Below are 18,932 nucleotides of genomic sequence, written 5' to 3'. Positions count from 1 at the left end.
ATCAAACTATATCACAAGGAAAAATTGAATTCATGTAAACTGGAAAATGGCTTCTGTGGTTGGGTTGCAGAAAGCTGAGTTTGACCATATGCTCGGTGTTGCTGGCTGATGCCAATTGCCATCATCTCAAGCCCTGACCTTTTCCACTCATTCATGTCATGTCAAGTCAATTTCAAGGCAGACACAATGTGTTGGATAAACTCAGCAGGTCAAGCATCTCTGGGGGAAAAAAGGATGGGTGATGTTTTGAATTGGGAACCTTCTACAGACTGGAAGTAGAGGGTGGTAGGGGGTGGGGATGATGAGAAAAGAACAGTACCAATCACAAACAAATCACAGTGCCAGTCACAAAAGCTGATGCCCTAGTTGGCCCATTGTTGGCCAGGGAAGTTGAGTCGAGTATCTATTGTAATATGCCCAAGTCCACATACATGCATGTGAAATAAAAATCTTTCTAGCAGCAGCATTACAGGCACATGGTTCACCTTCCCCTCAGCTAATTATGAACCATTCTACATTTCCTTATCGCATCTGCTTTTTTAATCTGTTGTTTTTACACCTTACCCGTCCATATTTCTAGACTCCCTCTCCCATGACTCTGTGTGAAGAAGGATCTTGATGCGAAACACCACCTGTTCTTTCTCTCCAGAGATGCTGCCTGTTCCACTGAGTTACTCCAGCATTTTGTGTCCATCTTTTTAATGTTCCCTGACATTGCCTCTCCTTCAGTTCTCATACTGCTGAGTCTAAACCTTCATCATCTTGTGACGTACACCTAAGGTTATGGAGTCGTCTAACTGTCATCTCTAATTTCTAAACTTTGATCCTTGCTCATCATCCCCGAAAATGATACATTTAAGATCTTTGCTCCTATTGATAAATTCCACCAGGACTTTCCTGGCTTCTTTCGACATTAGCCTCTAGGTGAAAGTTCCTTTTACACTATTTCATGCTTTTCAATCTTCTTTGATCCTTCATTCTCCCATTATTGGTCGATCATTCAGCTGATGTGAGCCTCCTCTTTCACATCCCTTTTTATTGCACACTATCTCCTCTTATCTGTGAAAAATTCCAAAGACTCACCTCTGCCCATTCTTTTGGTCATTTCTGCTAAACATCTAGGTATCTATTTCCCCTTGGACTTCGGCATTAAGTACCTCAAGTCTTTTGTTAGATTGAACTTGATAAATAAATGTGTGCCTTATTCTTCTAAAACCTTGTGGGATGGAATGTTGTGGTTTTCACTGCAAATGGTTTTGCCACTGGAAAATTAACAATGAATGTGGATAGACTTTGAAACTGTAACCATAAAGCCAGAGAAATAAAATATAATTTACTGGCTATTCAAAATATGTTTCATTAAAATGCAAACTATGACTGAGCTACATAAAAAGATGGCATGACAAAACAAATCAAACACCAGATGCAACATTAAAGATATGCCTCATAGCTGTGCATTTAAATTGGCATGCCAAAAATAATTATTTGCTTTTGAACATCTGATATTTTGGAACAGTAGTATTTTGAACATTCTTAATATTAGAGCACAGCCAATTAAATACTTCCAACCCGAAACGTCACCCATCCTTTTTCTCCAGAGATGCTGCCTGACCCGTTTGGGTACTCCAGAACTTTGTATCTATCATCGTAATACATCCCAAGCTATTTAAGCTACACAACAAATATCAGGAGATGCAACATACTGAGAGTTTGGGGTAGGATGGACTATATCACAATTTTGTTGTTATTTTATTTTTATTTGTTATTGTTTTATTTTGTGGACACTCTTGGGTGTTGTGGACTTACAGGATGCATCTTGGTACTAGTCATTTCCAAAATTAGATTTCCTTAATTATAGGCAGCCAGTTTAAATTGTGCTCTGGGAGATCACATGTGATTATGTGATCAGAGAACTGTGAAATACAGACAGCTGGCAAAGTTTACAATAGAGCAAAAACAGAATTCACACGTCTGTTGGTTTTTCTTTTCTGTATCACATTAAAAAAATAAGTTTAAAAATACCAGAACTCATAAGTGCATATAATCTTTTAATGGAGAATGCTTAAGATGTCTGATGATTCTGCATAATACAAGGTATTTTTGATATTTGAAAGGAACACAAACTGCAGAAAGACATGTTTAATTGTTAGATACTCATCAGATGTTGTTATATTAAGTAGGTTTACAACGAGGGTTAAAGCACAAATATTTTATGATTTAATCTTGTGATACAATCTGTTTGAACATTAACTCACTGTGCAACACTCTGGTTCTATTATTACACCAGTAAATTCTCTCTTTTAACTCTTATTCACGATTCTATACATGACTGAGCCTGATATTCCCTTATATATTGACCACTTTTCTAAATTTATAATCCAAAAATGAATAGATATTACTGACTTCTATACACTGGTTTTTATTTCATGAGATTATAAAGCGACAACTGAAAATCTTGCAATCTTCCATTAAATACAGAATTAAATACAAGCAGGCGCATGATCCTAAGTGCATATTTTTAAATTGAAAATTTTATTTAGATCAGAGATAATGGGGCTTGAATTCCAATGCTGATGTTACCACAAAATTTGCATGATTGTTATTTTCACTGAAAGAGCAGGTGAATTTAACATGACCACTGACAGCTCGCATGCATATATATCGTGAAATGTAACGAGAAAGTTATTCTCATAAATGTGTTATAATAATGCTGCGATGGAGCATACAAGTAAAATATTGGCAATACCCTACTATGTTGAAGATAGCACTAAAATCAAATTGTGTTTAGAATTGGAAATAGATAGTTGGATTCCCGACTGCATTACATTTTGTGCAACGTAATCGCCGGATTGAAATGAGGGCAATAAACCATGAAGTTCATCTGTTGCCATTTCAGCCATTTAATTAAGCCATATCCTTGTTATGCATTCCCATTTGACCATTATTCCATATTTATACCTCTTAACAGACAATGTTACAACAAAGCCCCAGTATAATACGAGTTGATGTAATGAGTGCTGTCCTCAGTTTCCAAATAATACTTTCTAGACTTGTGAAGAATGGCTTTCATTCTTGTAATTAAGCTGTGGTACCCTGCATTAATTTTTTTGAAGAATATAAGTGGAAGGCATAAATATTTTAATGAAATGTATCCTGGAATTATTAATAAACAGATTTGCTTGTGTGCTAATGAACCACACTACCACAACTAGAGAGTAGTCCTGAACTATCATCTACCTCATTGAGGACCCTCAAACTATCTTTCATCGGACTTGACAGGTTTTATCTTGCCCCCAAAATTATTCCCTTATCATGTATCTGTACACTGTGAATGGCTCGATTGTAATCATGTATTGTCTCTCTGCTGACTGGTTAGTACGTAACAAAAGCTTTTCATTGTACCTCAGTACATAAGACAATAAACTAAACTGATGTGTTGAGGAGGGAGTTGGGCGAGGGGGGGCAAAAATGAATTTGGATTTGGTTGAAATGGAAAGCTAACCTTTGATTTACACCTCAGGATTTATTCTCAAGAACCACCACATCTAAGCGAAAGCACTTTGGCAGAACAATGCAGCACCCTCTCCTCCCCCCTTCCTCCCCTCCCTCTCCTCCCCCCTTCCCCCCATTCCATCCCCCTAAACCCCCCTTATCCTCCCTCCTCCCCCCTCACCTTCTCTCCACCCCCTCCCTCCCTCCCTCCCCCCTCCCTCCCTAGGAGATAGATTTTTAAATGTGAATAACTTAAAAAATATAACACCGATTTCAATGAAACCTCTTCCATTAGCACCAAATGGATGACGGTGAGTAAGGTGGGCCTAAAATTGTCACGCTTTCGTGTACTGTTTTGGCTGTAGTTCAGGAACAAACAAACAAACAAACGAGAGTTTTAGTATATAGACGAAGAAGCCTATAAAAGAGATATAACTTTGAGGAATTACAGATGGTACCTTTAATCATACCTTATTGCTGATCATCTCAGTTATTTTACTCCAAGGTGCTTAAAAACAGCATATCCTGTTCAAGTCAGAATATTTATGTGGAATGGAAGCAAACACTGGAAGCCATTAATTAAAAGAAGAATGGTTTCTATGGTGGGATATTGTGAATTATCAATCGTTCTAATGGCACAAATAATAATTCCACTGCCCACTGACAAGATAATTGATGGGAAAGAGGTTTAAAATGCTAATTAAATACAGTGAGCAATTATTTCCTGGAGCAGTAATTTGCATAACTGATGACAGAATTACTGTTATCATGATTCTATAAACTGACATTGTGCATTTTTTTTAGAAAATGGAAATGGACAAAATAATCATGTTCTCTGCCGAGAGTTTTATTTCAGCAGAGGTTTAGTGAGCAGACAACTGTGCACGTCAGTCTGTGAAGCATGCATTGCTCCATTTTCTGCACATGGAATACCCCAATAACAGACACCACAGACTTCCACATCTGTTGCTTCCAACTGATCTCTACCAGATAGATTCAGAAGGAGTAAGGACAGCAAATTAAAAATTAAAAACAAAAGCTATTTTGCTAAGTACACATAAAAGCAGCAATGATTTGTCTTTTATTGCTTAAATTGCTCTTTTGTGCGCTTGTTTCCAGCTCATCTCGAGAAATATTGTCCTTGCAATACTTGGGACAGGTTTTTAAGAACTAAACTCCATATTGTGATTGGCACTTCATAATACAGTAATGCCTTAGGATATTACCTCAATGTTTGTCTTTGAATTATGCCAACCATTTGCTTGTATTGTTTGTTCATTTTTAGCACCAGAAGGTTGATTGCCAGAAATTCACATTTATCACAGTGCTAAAAAGCCATTTAATTTGGAAATGACAAGATATAACTTTCTGCGCTGAGCTTAATTCACACCTGCTGCCTGAATAGGGAACCACAACACTATACAATGTATTGAGACAGTAATGCAGGCAAAAACATTTTTGTTTTCATGACGCTGATTTAGACAATTCTGAACTTTGCCTGAACTTTGCCTGAATCATAATGATCCATTTCTGTTACAAGCAATCCATCTATGATCTTGGCTCAGCTTTTATCTCTAAATTAGTACATGGATAGGAAATGTTTAGAGGGAGATGGGCCAAATGCGGCACTTGAGTCTAGCTTAGATGCGGCATCTAAGACAGCATGGATAGGTTGGGCCAAAGGTCCTGTTTCTGTGCTGTATGACTCCATGATTAGTACAGCCTGACCTGCTGGACTCATTGTCTACTGAGCCGCAGTGATCCCTCCCTTTCTAGATGCTTCTGTGACCTGACCAACACAGGATTTTCAAGGCAATGGAAAATACCATTGATATTGTCAAAAATCCTCCAAATTCATTGCAGCAATGGACAACCCAACGTCAGTATCCTCTCCCAACTCAATAATCCAGCAATGTGGCCTCTGTTACTCTCAGTACCTATCTCAGGGAAGCCACAATATTGCAATGCCTGCTACCAAACTCTGAAATAGACACTCTGTTCCTTTCTCCTTATGGCCACATATTCACTCAAGCGTGTACACTGAAGAAAATGGAAAATGGTTAAAAGGTATCTGCAAAATCTGTGTCATGTCCCCAGTGATGCAAATATGGTATTGATCATATTACAGTTCTATCTGTAATAATACAGCTCTACATGTTAAGCTGTTACAAGGTTGACTTTCAAATGATATTAGAAAATGCAGTTCATTAAATATTTCTCCTCCATGGAAATCAGACATCGAAAGCTTCCATAGGACAGTATCACAATATGTAATTCACAAACACCTTATTTGTTCTCTTGGTGCTCAGTCTTGGTAAATCATAAAATCTAATTGAACATTTAATCACAAAATGTTACTTAAATATTGAAGTAATATTGAAGTAACATGAATATTTTAATTTTATTCAAGCGCACTCTTTCTCATTCCAGTTATTATAATTTTGGAAGAAACCTGGAGACTGACCAATCTGACTGACCAGAAGTACAGCCATTGATAGTACAGCACAGGAACAGGCCCTTCAGCCCACAATGTCTGTGCCAAACATGATGCCAGGTTAAACTGATCTTCTCTGCCTGCATGTGATCCATCTCCCTCCTTTTTCTGCATATGCATATGCCTATCTAAAAGCCTCTTAAATGCCACGATCATATCTGCTTCCACGGCCACTCCTGGCAGGATGTTCCGGGCACCTACCCCTCTCTCTGTAAAACCAATGTCTCCACACATCTCCATTAAACAATCCCCCCCATTCGCCTTAAAGCTATCCCTTCTGGTCTTTGACTTTTCCACTCATGGAAAAAGGTTCTGACTGTCTACGCTATCTATATCAACAGACTTACTTGTATTTCATTTGCTAACAAGAGTAAGCTTCCATCAGCAATGTAACCTCAACTCCTGGGACCATTAAGGACCATTAGCAACTGCAAAACAACTTACTGCATACATTTTTAGAAATGAATATTCTCCTTGTTTGTTCCTTGCCAACAAGTTATTCATTAACTCCGCCGTTGTTCAAAATTTAACATGGGTAAGGAAAGAAGTTTGAAGAAAATGTTTATCTATCAACAGAAATCATATGTTACAATGTATGAGGCAAATATTTATATGTGTTTTTAATTTCTACAAGTTTCATTCCTCACTTCTGAATAGCTTTCTGTCTCTATTTCTTCATTTTAGTTTTATTGGCACTGAACGTTCTATAGCCACCTCAACTAAGTTAACTTCTGAACCTGGGCAATGTATGCAAGTTGATTCCATGGAAGAGCATGACAGACATATTCAATCCCAGAAGTGCAAAGCTCATTGTAACAATTACAGGGAACTCAGGCAAACTTTGTCAGTGCCCATCATTTCACCACTTCAGTATTTTAAGTAAACAGCTCAGTTGAGATCCCTCAATATTGTATGGCTGGAACCAATTCTCTGGCACTAGTTGAACTAGGCTCATACCTGGAAATTAATTATGCAGTTGTCAAGCTGATCATCAAAATCACCATATCACAACATTAGATGAGGAAGCTGTGCGTGCCACTTACCCCTCCGACCTTTTCGAAGTGGTCTCTATCTCTTCTGAAGTCTATAAGTTGTCCATTAAAAGACCATGCGAATTCAACACTCAGTGAAGGATCATGAGAGACTTGGCATGGTAGGATTGTACTTTCACCCACTGTAACGTCCATGTCCGAAGGTGGAATAGTAATTCTTGTTGGATCTGTCATTGAAAAAAAAAGAAAGTCATTTTAAAAACTCATCCCAGAACTTGTCAACTTTTATTGGAAAGCCATGTCAAAGAAACATTTCAAGAACAGAATAGGTCAGTGCGAATTGCATTGCCGAGAATAGTGTCACTGTTTAACAATGACTGAAGACTCTCTACATTAGCGAGACTACATTCTAAACGGCTCTTACCTCTTGTAGTGAAGCTGGAACTCACCTACTTTGCACAATTTTTTTTTTTTAAATGGAGGAGTTATCAAATGGGCAAATAAAATGCACTTTTATTAATTGAGATAGATGGAAACATCAATGGGCATATGTTTTCTGGGCGATGGGGCACGGCTCAAATAAAAGCTTTACAGACATTTTCTGATATGATATTTGTGGAATGTTTTACTCCTGTTCTTGTTCAACACATTTTCTTAATTGTTGCATTTCTTTCCTCGAACAGTTTTTGCAACTTTAACCTTTCATATTCACTGACTTCCCTTATTTTCCATAACTTGTACAAAAGCACCAGTCCTTTCACTCCAAAATCTCCGAGATTCCCAAACCTCCCTGGCCATGTTCACAGCTTGCTTCTATCATCCTGAAGAGGTTTCAGAAGCTGAAGAACTATTACCTCCAGGTTCAAGAACAGCTTCTCCCCATTTCTATTGGGGGACTCGCCCGCCATGGACCGACGTCAGAGGACGTGCCCACGGCAGACCCACGACCCGCCTGGTCGGCGCGGCTCACCCACCATGGCCTCGAGCATATTGGCGACGAGAGCAATGGGGGGGTGGACACCTGGGGAAATGCCGCCGAGAACAATGCGGGACCTAGCATGCGGGGGGTGCCGAGTACAAAGGAGGACCCGGCGGGAGGGGGGGTCTACCAAGAGCGATAGGGCAGAGAGCCACCATGATGGAAGGGGGATCCAGCAGTGTGCCACCGTGAAGGAAGGGGGAACTAGCAGGGGGGGTGGAGAAGGACTGCTGCCAAGTGCAGTGGCAGGCAGTAGATAGGACTGCTCAGTGCTTTTGTAACTTTGTCGGTGCCAACACGTGGCGACACTGCCTAGGTTGTATGCAAAACGAAGCATTTCACTGCACCTAGGTACATACGCCAAAAAAAGTATCATTCATATCATTAATTCGTTCTATGATAAAACTGTTGCCAACCACGAAATTCTTGATCATGCTTGCTCACATATTGTTTACTTAGAAACCTTTCTCTGCACCTTCACTTTCTGCACCAGATCTTTTGAAAATGTTCTGTTATTTCCTCCCCTCAATCATAATGAATAAGACCAGAGCTGTAGCGACTCCCCATGTTCAATTGTACCTTTTCCATGACTCCTTCACTAATAATATTTCTCTTGTCTTCAGCAGTAGTCACAATACATTATTCCCCTGTGATCTGAACCAGATATTCATGTTGTTTGCATGTGATATAAGCACACGGCAGGGAAGGCAAGAACTGGTACAATTCATTAGGTGCCTTATTTTACAGTATCAGTCATAAAGAACACCGGTAATTATCATACTGATATAATTTAATCAATACCAGTGTTCACATAATAATACAAAGCAACAAACACACTAATGCATCATCTTGTCAGTGAACTATCCTCCAGCATGCTAATTATTTGTAATGTTTTCATAGATTTTAAAGCTCTTTTTACTCTATATAAATGATATTCGTAAGGTGTCGAAAATGTTACATTTAGTTATATTTGCGGATGACACAAATTTATTTAGTTCAGGGAAAAACTTGAAGCAACCTTTGGACACAGTTAAAGGGGAATTGGACACCCTAAAGAAGTGGTTTGATACTAATAAATTGTCATTAAATCTATGTAAAACTAAATTTATTTTGTTTGGAAATCGTACAATAAATTCTGAGGATACACATGATTAATGATGTAGAAATTGAAAGAGTGTGTGAAAATAAATTCTTGGGAGTGATAATAGATCATAAACTCTGTTGGAAACCTCACATAAAACATATGAAATCAAAACTGCAAAAAACTAAGGACATCTTGAAGCAAAATTCACTATTTACTTTATATTGCTCACATTGTTCCATACATTACATATTGTGTGGAAGTATGGGGAAACACCTGCAAAACTAGCACATTCAATCTGCAAAAAAGAGCTATAAGAATTGTTAATAAGGCTGGTTATAATGACCCAAACAACCCATTAATTATGAAATCATATGCCCTAAAATTTATGGACCTAGTAGACTTTAATACTCTACAAATAATGTTTAGAGCATAAGAAAGAACACTTCCTGACTGTATCCAAGGTTTGTTTTCAGTGAGGGAGAACACGTATCCACTCAGGGAAATTATCTGTTTGAAAAAAAGAGGGTAAGGACAAATGTAAAAAATAGATGTGTGACTGTTAAAGTGGTCAATTTATGGAATAGTTGCAACAATGATTTAAAAGAGTGTAGTAATATGTGTAAATTCAATAAAATGTTCAAAAATATTATATTTGAAAGATACAAAATATGTGACCAACGCTGAGAAGTGACTGACATGACAGAAATGATGCTTCTTGATTATATTTGTGTTTATTTCCATGTTTTATTTATCTGTTTCTGACATATGATGTTGTGTTTTTTTATTATATTTTATTTTATTGTTTTGTTTCACTGCTGTTTGGCTAGTTAGGGTAATGCTTTGTTAAGTATTAAAGGTAGGCACAAAAAGATTTGGCTTCTGCCGACACCTATTTTTCGGTCAGAGAATATCATGTGTGATTATATTGTTTTATTTTTGATATAATGATTTCGTACTATTTAACTTTCACAACTGTATGGTCAATCTGTTGTATTGTATTGACCGGAAAAATAAATAATGATTAAAAAAAAAAAGATTTTAATCTAAAAGTTATAATACAGAAACAAAAAAGGAGTACCACTCAGCCCTTTAAGCCTGTTCCATCATTCATAGTGTCACAGAGTGAAACAAGCCATTGTCATTCTAAGTCAGCCTTTGTCCCATATCCCCCCCCCCCACCACCCCCCCCCCCCCCCCCCCCCCAACCCATCCTATACATATATCTATTTGTGTCTTTTGAAAGTTGTAATTATATCTGCTTTTATTGGTTCCATTGCAGCTCATTTTGGATATGGACTACCCTCTGAGTGAAAAAGTTTCCTCTGGTGTCCCTCTTAAATCTCTTCCCTCTCACTTTAAGCTGGTTTTAGAATCCTCTATCCTAGAAATAAAGACTGGGATGGTTCGCTTTATCCTCCCCCTACATGGGTTTTGTATGCCCCTTATGTGTACAGTACAACCATAAATGACCCTCCTTCTCAATATCTAATTCCTAACCTTTCCAATTGCCCCTTCATAACTTTTGTGTTTAGAAATCTATTTCCTTAAACAACTTATTACCACATCTTTTATATCTTTGCCTTCACAGGCAGAAGAGTGATTTAATTGTTTATTCAGATCATTAAATGATTTATCTTTAGTACTTATCAGGTGCAGGAATGATTATTTTGACCCGGATACAGCCATTAATGCATATCTTCCCTAAACTAATTTGCATTCTCCCAGAGGGTGCTATTAAACAGTATTTTCAATAGGAATGAAAAACGGACGAGCAATCCAATTATCTGAGTTTAACAAAATGAAGAGTATTTAGGACCAAAACCAATTGAGGGCAACGGAGTGTAGGATTTCAAGAAGAAACCAACCTTGGTAATCAAATATTATTAACGTTGCAATGTCCTGTACTGTAGAGCAAGTCAGAACATTAATCAGAAAATTAGAAATGGAACTGTGTCATCCATAGTCGAGTGATTTGCAGTCTATTCACAGATTCAAATAGGAAATGATTTAATTATTCAGGAAAGAGTGACTTGAAGTCATCATGTTTTCTAATTTCTACACACAATTTCAAAGCCATTCCTAAACATCTAATCAGGAGTCCATTTAAACATTCAGTTCTGATGTCTGCTTTTATCTTTTGTCAATTATTATTTTAATTGAACTATTGATGAGCCTGTTTCATTTGATATTCAGCAAATCATCATATTAAAGAAGTCTGTTCACATAAACAAACCCAAGCAAGACGGAAAAAATGTCAAACAGCACTGATTCTATCTGCATTAATAAAAGTAATGGATTTTATGAAAATTATTGCGTAATTTGAGGAAATCTAGATTTGGATATTATAAGAAAAAGTTGAGTTCTACAAAACTGTGAAACATTGCTATCTGTACTGGATCATAGATTGATTTCATTTGTGCAGCACCATAAATACCCAACATTCTGGAATTCCAGCCTAGGAAAACATTTGTTCATTTTAAATGCATTTCTTTTGAAAATATTTCTTCATTGCTTTAAATTTACATTTTGTTTTACTCAATCAATTTCTTCAGTCAACAAATAGATTGAGAAATTCCAGATGTGTCAATGACTTCCAATGTATTTGTGACAGAGGGAATCTCTTGTTATTCTAGTCAACTTATCACAAGCCTTCAACACCACTAACCAGGCCACACTACCTTTCTCCAACCTGTTGCCACTGTTGGGTTGGGACCTCATCTGCAAGGTTCTACTATCGTCAAACCAGTGGTCACCATGGAGTCATCTGAACACCCTGAACCACTGGGTGGCGCTGGCAATGGCTGCCTCACCAACAGACTGTCTCGTCCCTTGCTTCTTTGTTGTTTTTTTAGTATGTATTAAATGTATGTTTTAGTGTTCTTTAGCTTGTTTTATGTGGAGGGTGGAGGAAACTTTTTTTCCATATCGTATCTCCATCCGCACTGCGTTCTAACGTCGAGCTGGTGGCCTCTGCTGGGGACCGACTTCGAGAGCCTGCAGGACTTAACATCATGGAGCTTGCGATCCCTGTGGGGGATTGACCTTGGAGCACCAACCACGGGAGCCCGCGGACTTTAACATCGTGGAGCTCATGGTCCCTGGTTAAGGACCGGGAGCTCCAAGCTGCGGAAGCTTCAACCACTGCGTTGCGGGGACTTCCATCGCCCTGACGCGGGGATTTCGATCACTGGCTGCGGGAGCTTCGATCGCCCCGACTGCGGATGGTTCGACTGCCCCGAGCATGGCAGAAAAAAAGAGGAAGGAGATTAGACTTCATTGCCTTTCATCATAGTGAGGAATGTGGGGATTCCGCTGTGGTGGATGTTTATGTTAACTTTTATGTCGTTGTATGTGTTGTTACTTTTGTTTAGTATGGCTGTATGGTAATTAGAGTTTTACTGTACCTTAGTTGGTACACGTGACAATAAACTGACTTTTGAACCTTTGGTTAGAAAGGCCCTGACCCAGAACGTCAGCTATCCATGTTTTCCATAGATGCTGCCTGACCCACTGAGTTGCATCAACACTTTGTGCCCTATTGTGTAATCCAGCATCTGCAGTTCTTGGTGTCGACAATCTTGTTGTATTGTTACTATTGGATCTCCCCTTACAACTTCTCAGCAACCATGAGTGAAAATTCATGGCCCATTTCCCTTACACGCTGACAATCTCAGAACCCTTTCACTCCACTACATCTTCCTTCCACTGCCTCAAAATTGTCAAATTCCTTCCCCAACATTCAGCAGTGGCCGAGGCAATTTTTTACTCCATACTCCAAGAGTCGTGTTGTTTTGAAACAGACACTCTCACCAAATGAATTTGTGCCAAACACCCATCTCAAATTAGTCCTACTTTTTTTTCTTCCTACTTTTCCTACTCCCACGAGATTCTACCACTCTCCTGTACACCAGGAGCAATTTACTGTGGCCAATTAACCTAACAACCTCCATACTCAGGCCAATTAACTTAAAAACCTCAGCCATCAATAAGATATGGAAGGGAACTGAAGCACCTGGAAGAAATTCATGTGGTCACAGAGAGAATGGGCAAACTCCACACAAATAGCAAGATTGAACCTGGGTCATTAAGGCAGCAATTCTGCCATATGTTCCACGCTTAAAATGACACTGTATCACTGTGCCCCCAATTAATTGGATCGCCATTGTTTCTAATCTTAATGGGTTACCTGACTCTGGAATACATATCAAACCTGCATCACTATTAAGACTGGACGTTTTCACTTCAGCACATGATTACAGCGCAGAAACAGGCTATTCGAGCCATCATGAAAAGGATGTCTACCTATTTGATCATGTTCATAACTCTACTCCTTGTCCCTCTCCATAAACTTGCATCAAACACCTCTGATCCAGCCTTAGCTCACCAGCTGCTGAAAACCTCATCTTTATTATCTCTGGACTTAACCAGTCTGACATAACTATGGCTGATGTCTCTTGACCCATACACCTTGAATTCAAGTTCTGCTCTGCTGTTTTCTAATTTATTTCCATTCACTCAACACCTTGGCGCTTGGTACTTGAGATTACTTTACACCTAAAAAATTGCCAAATTTTAAAATTCTCATTTTTGTTTTTAAATGCCTCATCCCTCCCTCCCTCCCTCTGTAATCTTCAGCCCAGTGATCCTCCAACTTCCCCCATGCTTCTCCACTTCTGACCTCTTGAGAATTTCTGAAATTCATCATTTCACCATTGGCAACCCTGCCTTCATTTAACAAAGAACGAAAACCCTGGAGTGCCCTAGAAACCTCTCAGCTTTTTGATGCTTTCCTGCCTGAACGATTGCCATCCTGAGTAATCTATGGAAAAACTGCCTGAAAAATCCATTAGAAGCTAGCTGGCTCCTGTGAAGTGACATAGGACATTTTTACCATATTACATAACCATATGCCTGCCATAAAATTGTAAGTCGTGATTATTTTCTCAGATATTCTTGATATAATGTCATTGGAAAATAAATTATTGCTTAATGGATTGTTCCAATATGCATTCATTGGAGAAATGATGGATGTAGATTGACTTTACCTTAGAAGTCACCTGGGAGACTAAAAGCTGCAATCATACTGAATTACATCTGACTCTATGGAGCATCTGATGTATAAAAACATTATGACCATATTTCATAATCTACACTACATTGAACAGTAATGCAAGAGTGTGCTCGGATTTTATTTTGAACAGATTTGTGAAAATTCATCTACCACTAAGACAAATTACAATTTCCAGACTGAATATAGACACAAAAAGCTGGAGTAACTCAGCGGGACAGGCAGCATCTCTGGAGAGAAGGAATGGGTGATATTTCGGGTCAAGATCCTTCTTCAGGCGGAACGTTGAATTTAACAATTTCAGAAAATCTTTCTGCAATTCCCATTTCAATCTACACAAAGTTATCTTTTGTTTCTTGTCTTGTTCTGATGTCAAACTCTTTTGCTGTGCATCTATTCCAGGTTTTCACTTTAATCTCTCACATCTTTCATCTGCCACAGGTCATTCATCGCCTCTCCCCAACGATCTTCAGCCATCCATTCCCACTCACACTCTCCCTCTCCCAAAAATCTTGGTTGTTCTTTATTGGTCTCACAATGGCAAGAGAGTCACGAGTGTTTTATTGTCATTTGTACCAAAATAGAACAATGAAAAATCAGTCTGAAGAAGGGTCTCGACCCAAAACATCACCCTTTCCTTCTGTCCAGAGATGCTGCCTGTCCCGCTGAGTTACTCCAGTATTCTGTGTCTATCTTCAATTAAAAATCTCACTTGCAGCAACACAACAGGTTTGTAAATGTAGCAACTCAATGTTGACCTGAACTCACTTTTTCTCTTCTTGGTTGTCACCTGACGTGCCAGAACTGTCTGTTCTTATTTATGAGAATGATAGCTCTGTTCTGGTGCTGATGTGTCCATCTCCATTCATTCCCAACCCCATTATATTGCTTGTGCTCACAGATCAGTTCTTTCCCATGCAGGGTGCAAGCTGTCTACATGGCCATTCTCGAGTGCCTCATTTCTTCTATCTGGAGGCAGGCAGACACAGTTTAGCTGGAATGAAGACCTCCAGAGCTGGAAAATATACCAATCTACTCACTGAAGTGAAATTCCCAGCAGGGAGGATACCCATCTTCAGTTTTTTGTCTCTATTTGCTCATGACATTTGCTGTGAAAGATACAAAGGTTCTACTGCTTAGATTGCACTGTTTGAAACATCTTTTCAGGAAGGCCAAAAGGCAAGAAATGTCAGGCTTGAGGACATTGCTTTAAGCTAGGAGGGGCAGTGTTTAAAAATATGCACGTTTTTCTTACACCCGGAGGAGATGGCAGGTCCCGTAAATGTGCTGCCAGAGGTGTTGGTGGAGGAGATATGATAGTGGCATCAGAGGCTTTTGTTTATGCATATATGTGGATGTGCAGGGAACAGAGGGAGGGGTGGGCGCATGTGTGTGTATGTGTGGGCCTGTGTACACACATACCCACACAAAAAGGTTTATATATATATATATATGTATACACAATATATATACGTACACACACACGCAGACACACTCATATAATGTACTCACATATTTTATATATTATATATATATATATAATGTTTGTGTCTGTGTGTGAGTATACCCACACGCGCACGCACACACACACACACACACACACACACACACACACACACACACACACACACACACACACACACACACACACACACACACACACACAAACAATGACGCCAGTGTGAGAAGTAATGAGGCCAGTGTGCGAAGTGGTCATTAGAGGTGGGTGGAGGCTCTCCTGGTGATAGGATTGTCCCAGTCTGATTAAACTAAATGCACTGTTTCTGTGCTGCATATTCAATGTAATTTATGAATACAGAAGGGAAATGTTGCACTGAGCTGGGTGAAATTCATCATGGGTGTTTGAATGCAGTGCATTCCTCTGGGTAAAGAACGGTGTAGCATTTGTTTTGGTGAAAAATAGCTTTGAATATTGAAGACACGTACCCCAACGAATCTATGGTATTACTGTAGAAATAGATAAATGGAATGTTCGCACAGTTAAGCTGGCAATTATTGGTTTACAAAAAATGTGCACGTGGATAGTTTTGTATCAACAAACAGAAAGCTGTTCAGAAGACAAATAAATCAATAAATGTTAAAATGTTAAAGACTGCAAAGCAGTTGTGGGGTCTTTGTGCATTGACTGAGGAGCTTGGATATTTTAGGTCAAATGCAGCCAAGCCAATCCTAATTAGTGTTTTGAACTAGGAGCGTATGTAAGGCTTTTTTGGAGAACTCTGCCCTGCACTTATTTAGTAGCATTAAATGTTGCACGTCAGCACTATTGATTGGAAGTACTGTCAAGCAAGTAGTTCCCAGCTGTACTTATATATATATATTGTTCTGAAGTAGTCTACACCATGAGGAGACCGAAAGACAAATTGACACATCTGTTAATTTTCTTCCCATCTCTCAGCGGAAGTGTTTTGTCTCCACTCATTGATGATTTTGCAGCCTTTTCAAATGGCCTCTGGGAATCACCATGTGCCCCATAACTTCAAGGTACGTAGCTGGAATTGTTGGGGAACACGCCAATTCTAATCTCGGCCCTCTGATTTAACAGAATCAATCTACTCTCATAAAACATAGGTATTCCGAAGAACACTGAAATCTCACAGCCTACAGGGAAGTTATGAACTCGTCACGAAATAATACTTAAGTTTGCAAATTGGAATTTCTCTACACATTTAATTTTTGATAGTACTTAAAAAAAAAATAAAGTGTATTCGATGATATTGCAACGATTTACATGAGTAACAATTATCCTGCATTGCTTTGGCTGAGAACCAGTTACGAATGCCTAATTCACTCACTAATTGTTCATTTACAAATAATATATTCCTATTGTGCTATCTTGTCCACCCATCTATTCAACATTTCCTGTAACAAATTCCTGTACTCACATTTCACTTTCTTATCTTGCAACACTGTGCAGTAATTATACTATGTGCCAATATATATAGTCTGCAATGCTTCCCTGATATAAGTCTGTTAGAGACAAACTATAATGCTCCAACCAATGCCTCTTCTCTGTTTCAAGTTTACACAATTTTTACTACCCATAATTAATTTTAAATAAAAGGTGATTTTAAAGCAAAGGCCAATTATGTGACTTCTCATTGGGACCGGAATTCTGCCTGCATATCTGTTGTTGATTTCCCCTCTGTTGTCAGATGCACACATGATTTTAGTTCCTGGGAGCAACACCATAATCCAATTGTAAAATGTTGACGTTTATTGCATTTTTAAAACATTATGTTTTGCAACAGACTTTAAAAACAAATTCAAAACTTAAAATTAGAAGTGATTTGTAGTTCATTTATACAAGATACTTTGTAACCTCGAGTCTATTTCCACTCAGATTTGAGTGATAGGTAGCAAAATATCGTTCTTAAAAGGATGGCACAGTGGCGCAGCCAGCCGAGCTGCTTCCTCATAGCATCTGAGATCTGGGTTCCACCCTGACTTTGGGTGCTGTTTATATATTGCCAGTTCTCACTGTGACCACTAGAGTTTCCTCCGGTTTCCTCCACATCCCCAAAGATATGCAGGTTTGTAGGTTAATTGGCCTCTGTAAATTTCCCCTAGTGTGGATGTTAAAGCGGGATAACAGAGAACTAGTGTGAATGGGTGATCGACGGTCGACATGGACTCAGTGAACTATTTCCACGCTGTAACACAATCAATTGGTGAAATTCTCGCAGACAGCAAATATGTGAACTCATCTGGTCATGGGGACAAATGCAATTCATTATATTGCCCACTGTTCCAGCTTCCATTTAAATGAATGAATCAGTTCAGTGCCTTTAAAATATTACCCTTCCATTAACATCACCACCCCTGTGTTAAGTCCTTCAATTTCCCTTAATACCATGTTGTTTTGTAACTCTAAGCCTCAGGATATGTTAAAATGTCGGCTTCTTCAGTGTCATTGGCAAACCTCACTTATCAGGAAAGAAAATTGCATATCTGTTTTTATTTTTGTTCCTGATCTAATTAATGAAGTGACAAATTGAATGGTTACATTTTAACAGTTAAGGTAAATGGACATAAAACTGTATCACTCTCCTCCTAATGCTATTTCAGTCTACTTCTAAACACCATTTTTAAGGTCAGGCCAGTTGAATGCAAATAAACTTGGTCAGTGAGAGCCAAAAATGACAGCAACAAAACTCTTCTGCCAACTTGAAGCAAGTGAGCATCTAAAGATTTCGCCAGTTGAAGTAAAGGCAGTATTTTACAGTTCTTGAATAATGAAAGGCAACTAAGCTAAAATAATCCATCTGTTGGTGATCGCTTTGATCACTGAACTATACCAAGTTCAATGCCTGTTCAAACATTCCCAAATTAGTTGTAGCATGTGCAATTTACTGTTTAATTAAAATCACTGCTTGTAAAAAGATCTTCTGTTACATTCCAAGTTGTAAGTACAAACACAGATAATTTATGGTTCCTACCAAGGAAAGGCAATAAAAAGGAACTGCAGATGATGGTTTGAACCGAAGATGGGCACAAAATGCTGGAGTAACTCAGCAGGTCAGGCCGCATCTCTGGAGAGCATGGATAGGTGATGTTTCGGGTCGGGACCCTACTTCAGACTGATGTAGCAGGGAGAACGTGGGGGGTAAAAAAAAAAATTGTTTCCAGCTTTTTTTGTCTGCTCTCCCTAATACATTGATTTGTTATAATCCAGAGTTAAAAACAAAAGGGACATTAAATAATGGGTTTAATATAATGATGTAGGTGCGTCAGAGGTTATGGGGAGAAGGCAGGACCATTGGGTTAGGAGGAAGAGATAGATCAGCCATGATTGAATGACA

At 38.7% G+C, this 18,932-nt stretch overlaps 1 protein-coding gene across 6 annotated transcripts in view; it reads right to left on the bottom strand.

Moving 5' to 3' along the window:
* LOC144601918 (contactin-4-like) overlaps positions 1-18,932 on the bottom strand; it is a 1,542,817-nt gene that overhangs the window by 164,434 nt on the left and 1,359,451 nt on the right. For all 6 annotated transcript variants that reach the window (XM_078414484.1, XM_078414490.1, XM_078414489.1 and 3 more), the window contains one exon: positions 7,030-7,205. In XM_078414484.1, the coding sequence (XP_078270610.1) occupies positions 7,030-7,205 (176 nt within the window). The remainder of the gene's footprint in view (positions 1-7,029; positions 7,206-18,932) is intronic.

The sequence above is a fragment of the Rhinoraja longicauda genome, chromosome 17 (assembly GCF_053455715.1).
Source record: "Rhinoraja longicauda isolate Sanriku21f chromosome 17, sRhiLon1.1, whole genome shotgun sequence".
NCBI classification, from domain to species: Eukaryota; Metazoa; Chordata; class Chondrichthyes; order Rajiformes; family Arhynchobatidae; genus Rhinoraja; species Rhinoraja longicauda.
This window is presented reverse-complemented; position numbering and strand designations above follow the sequence as displayed.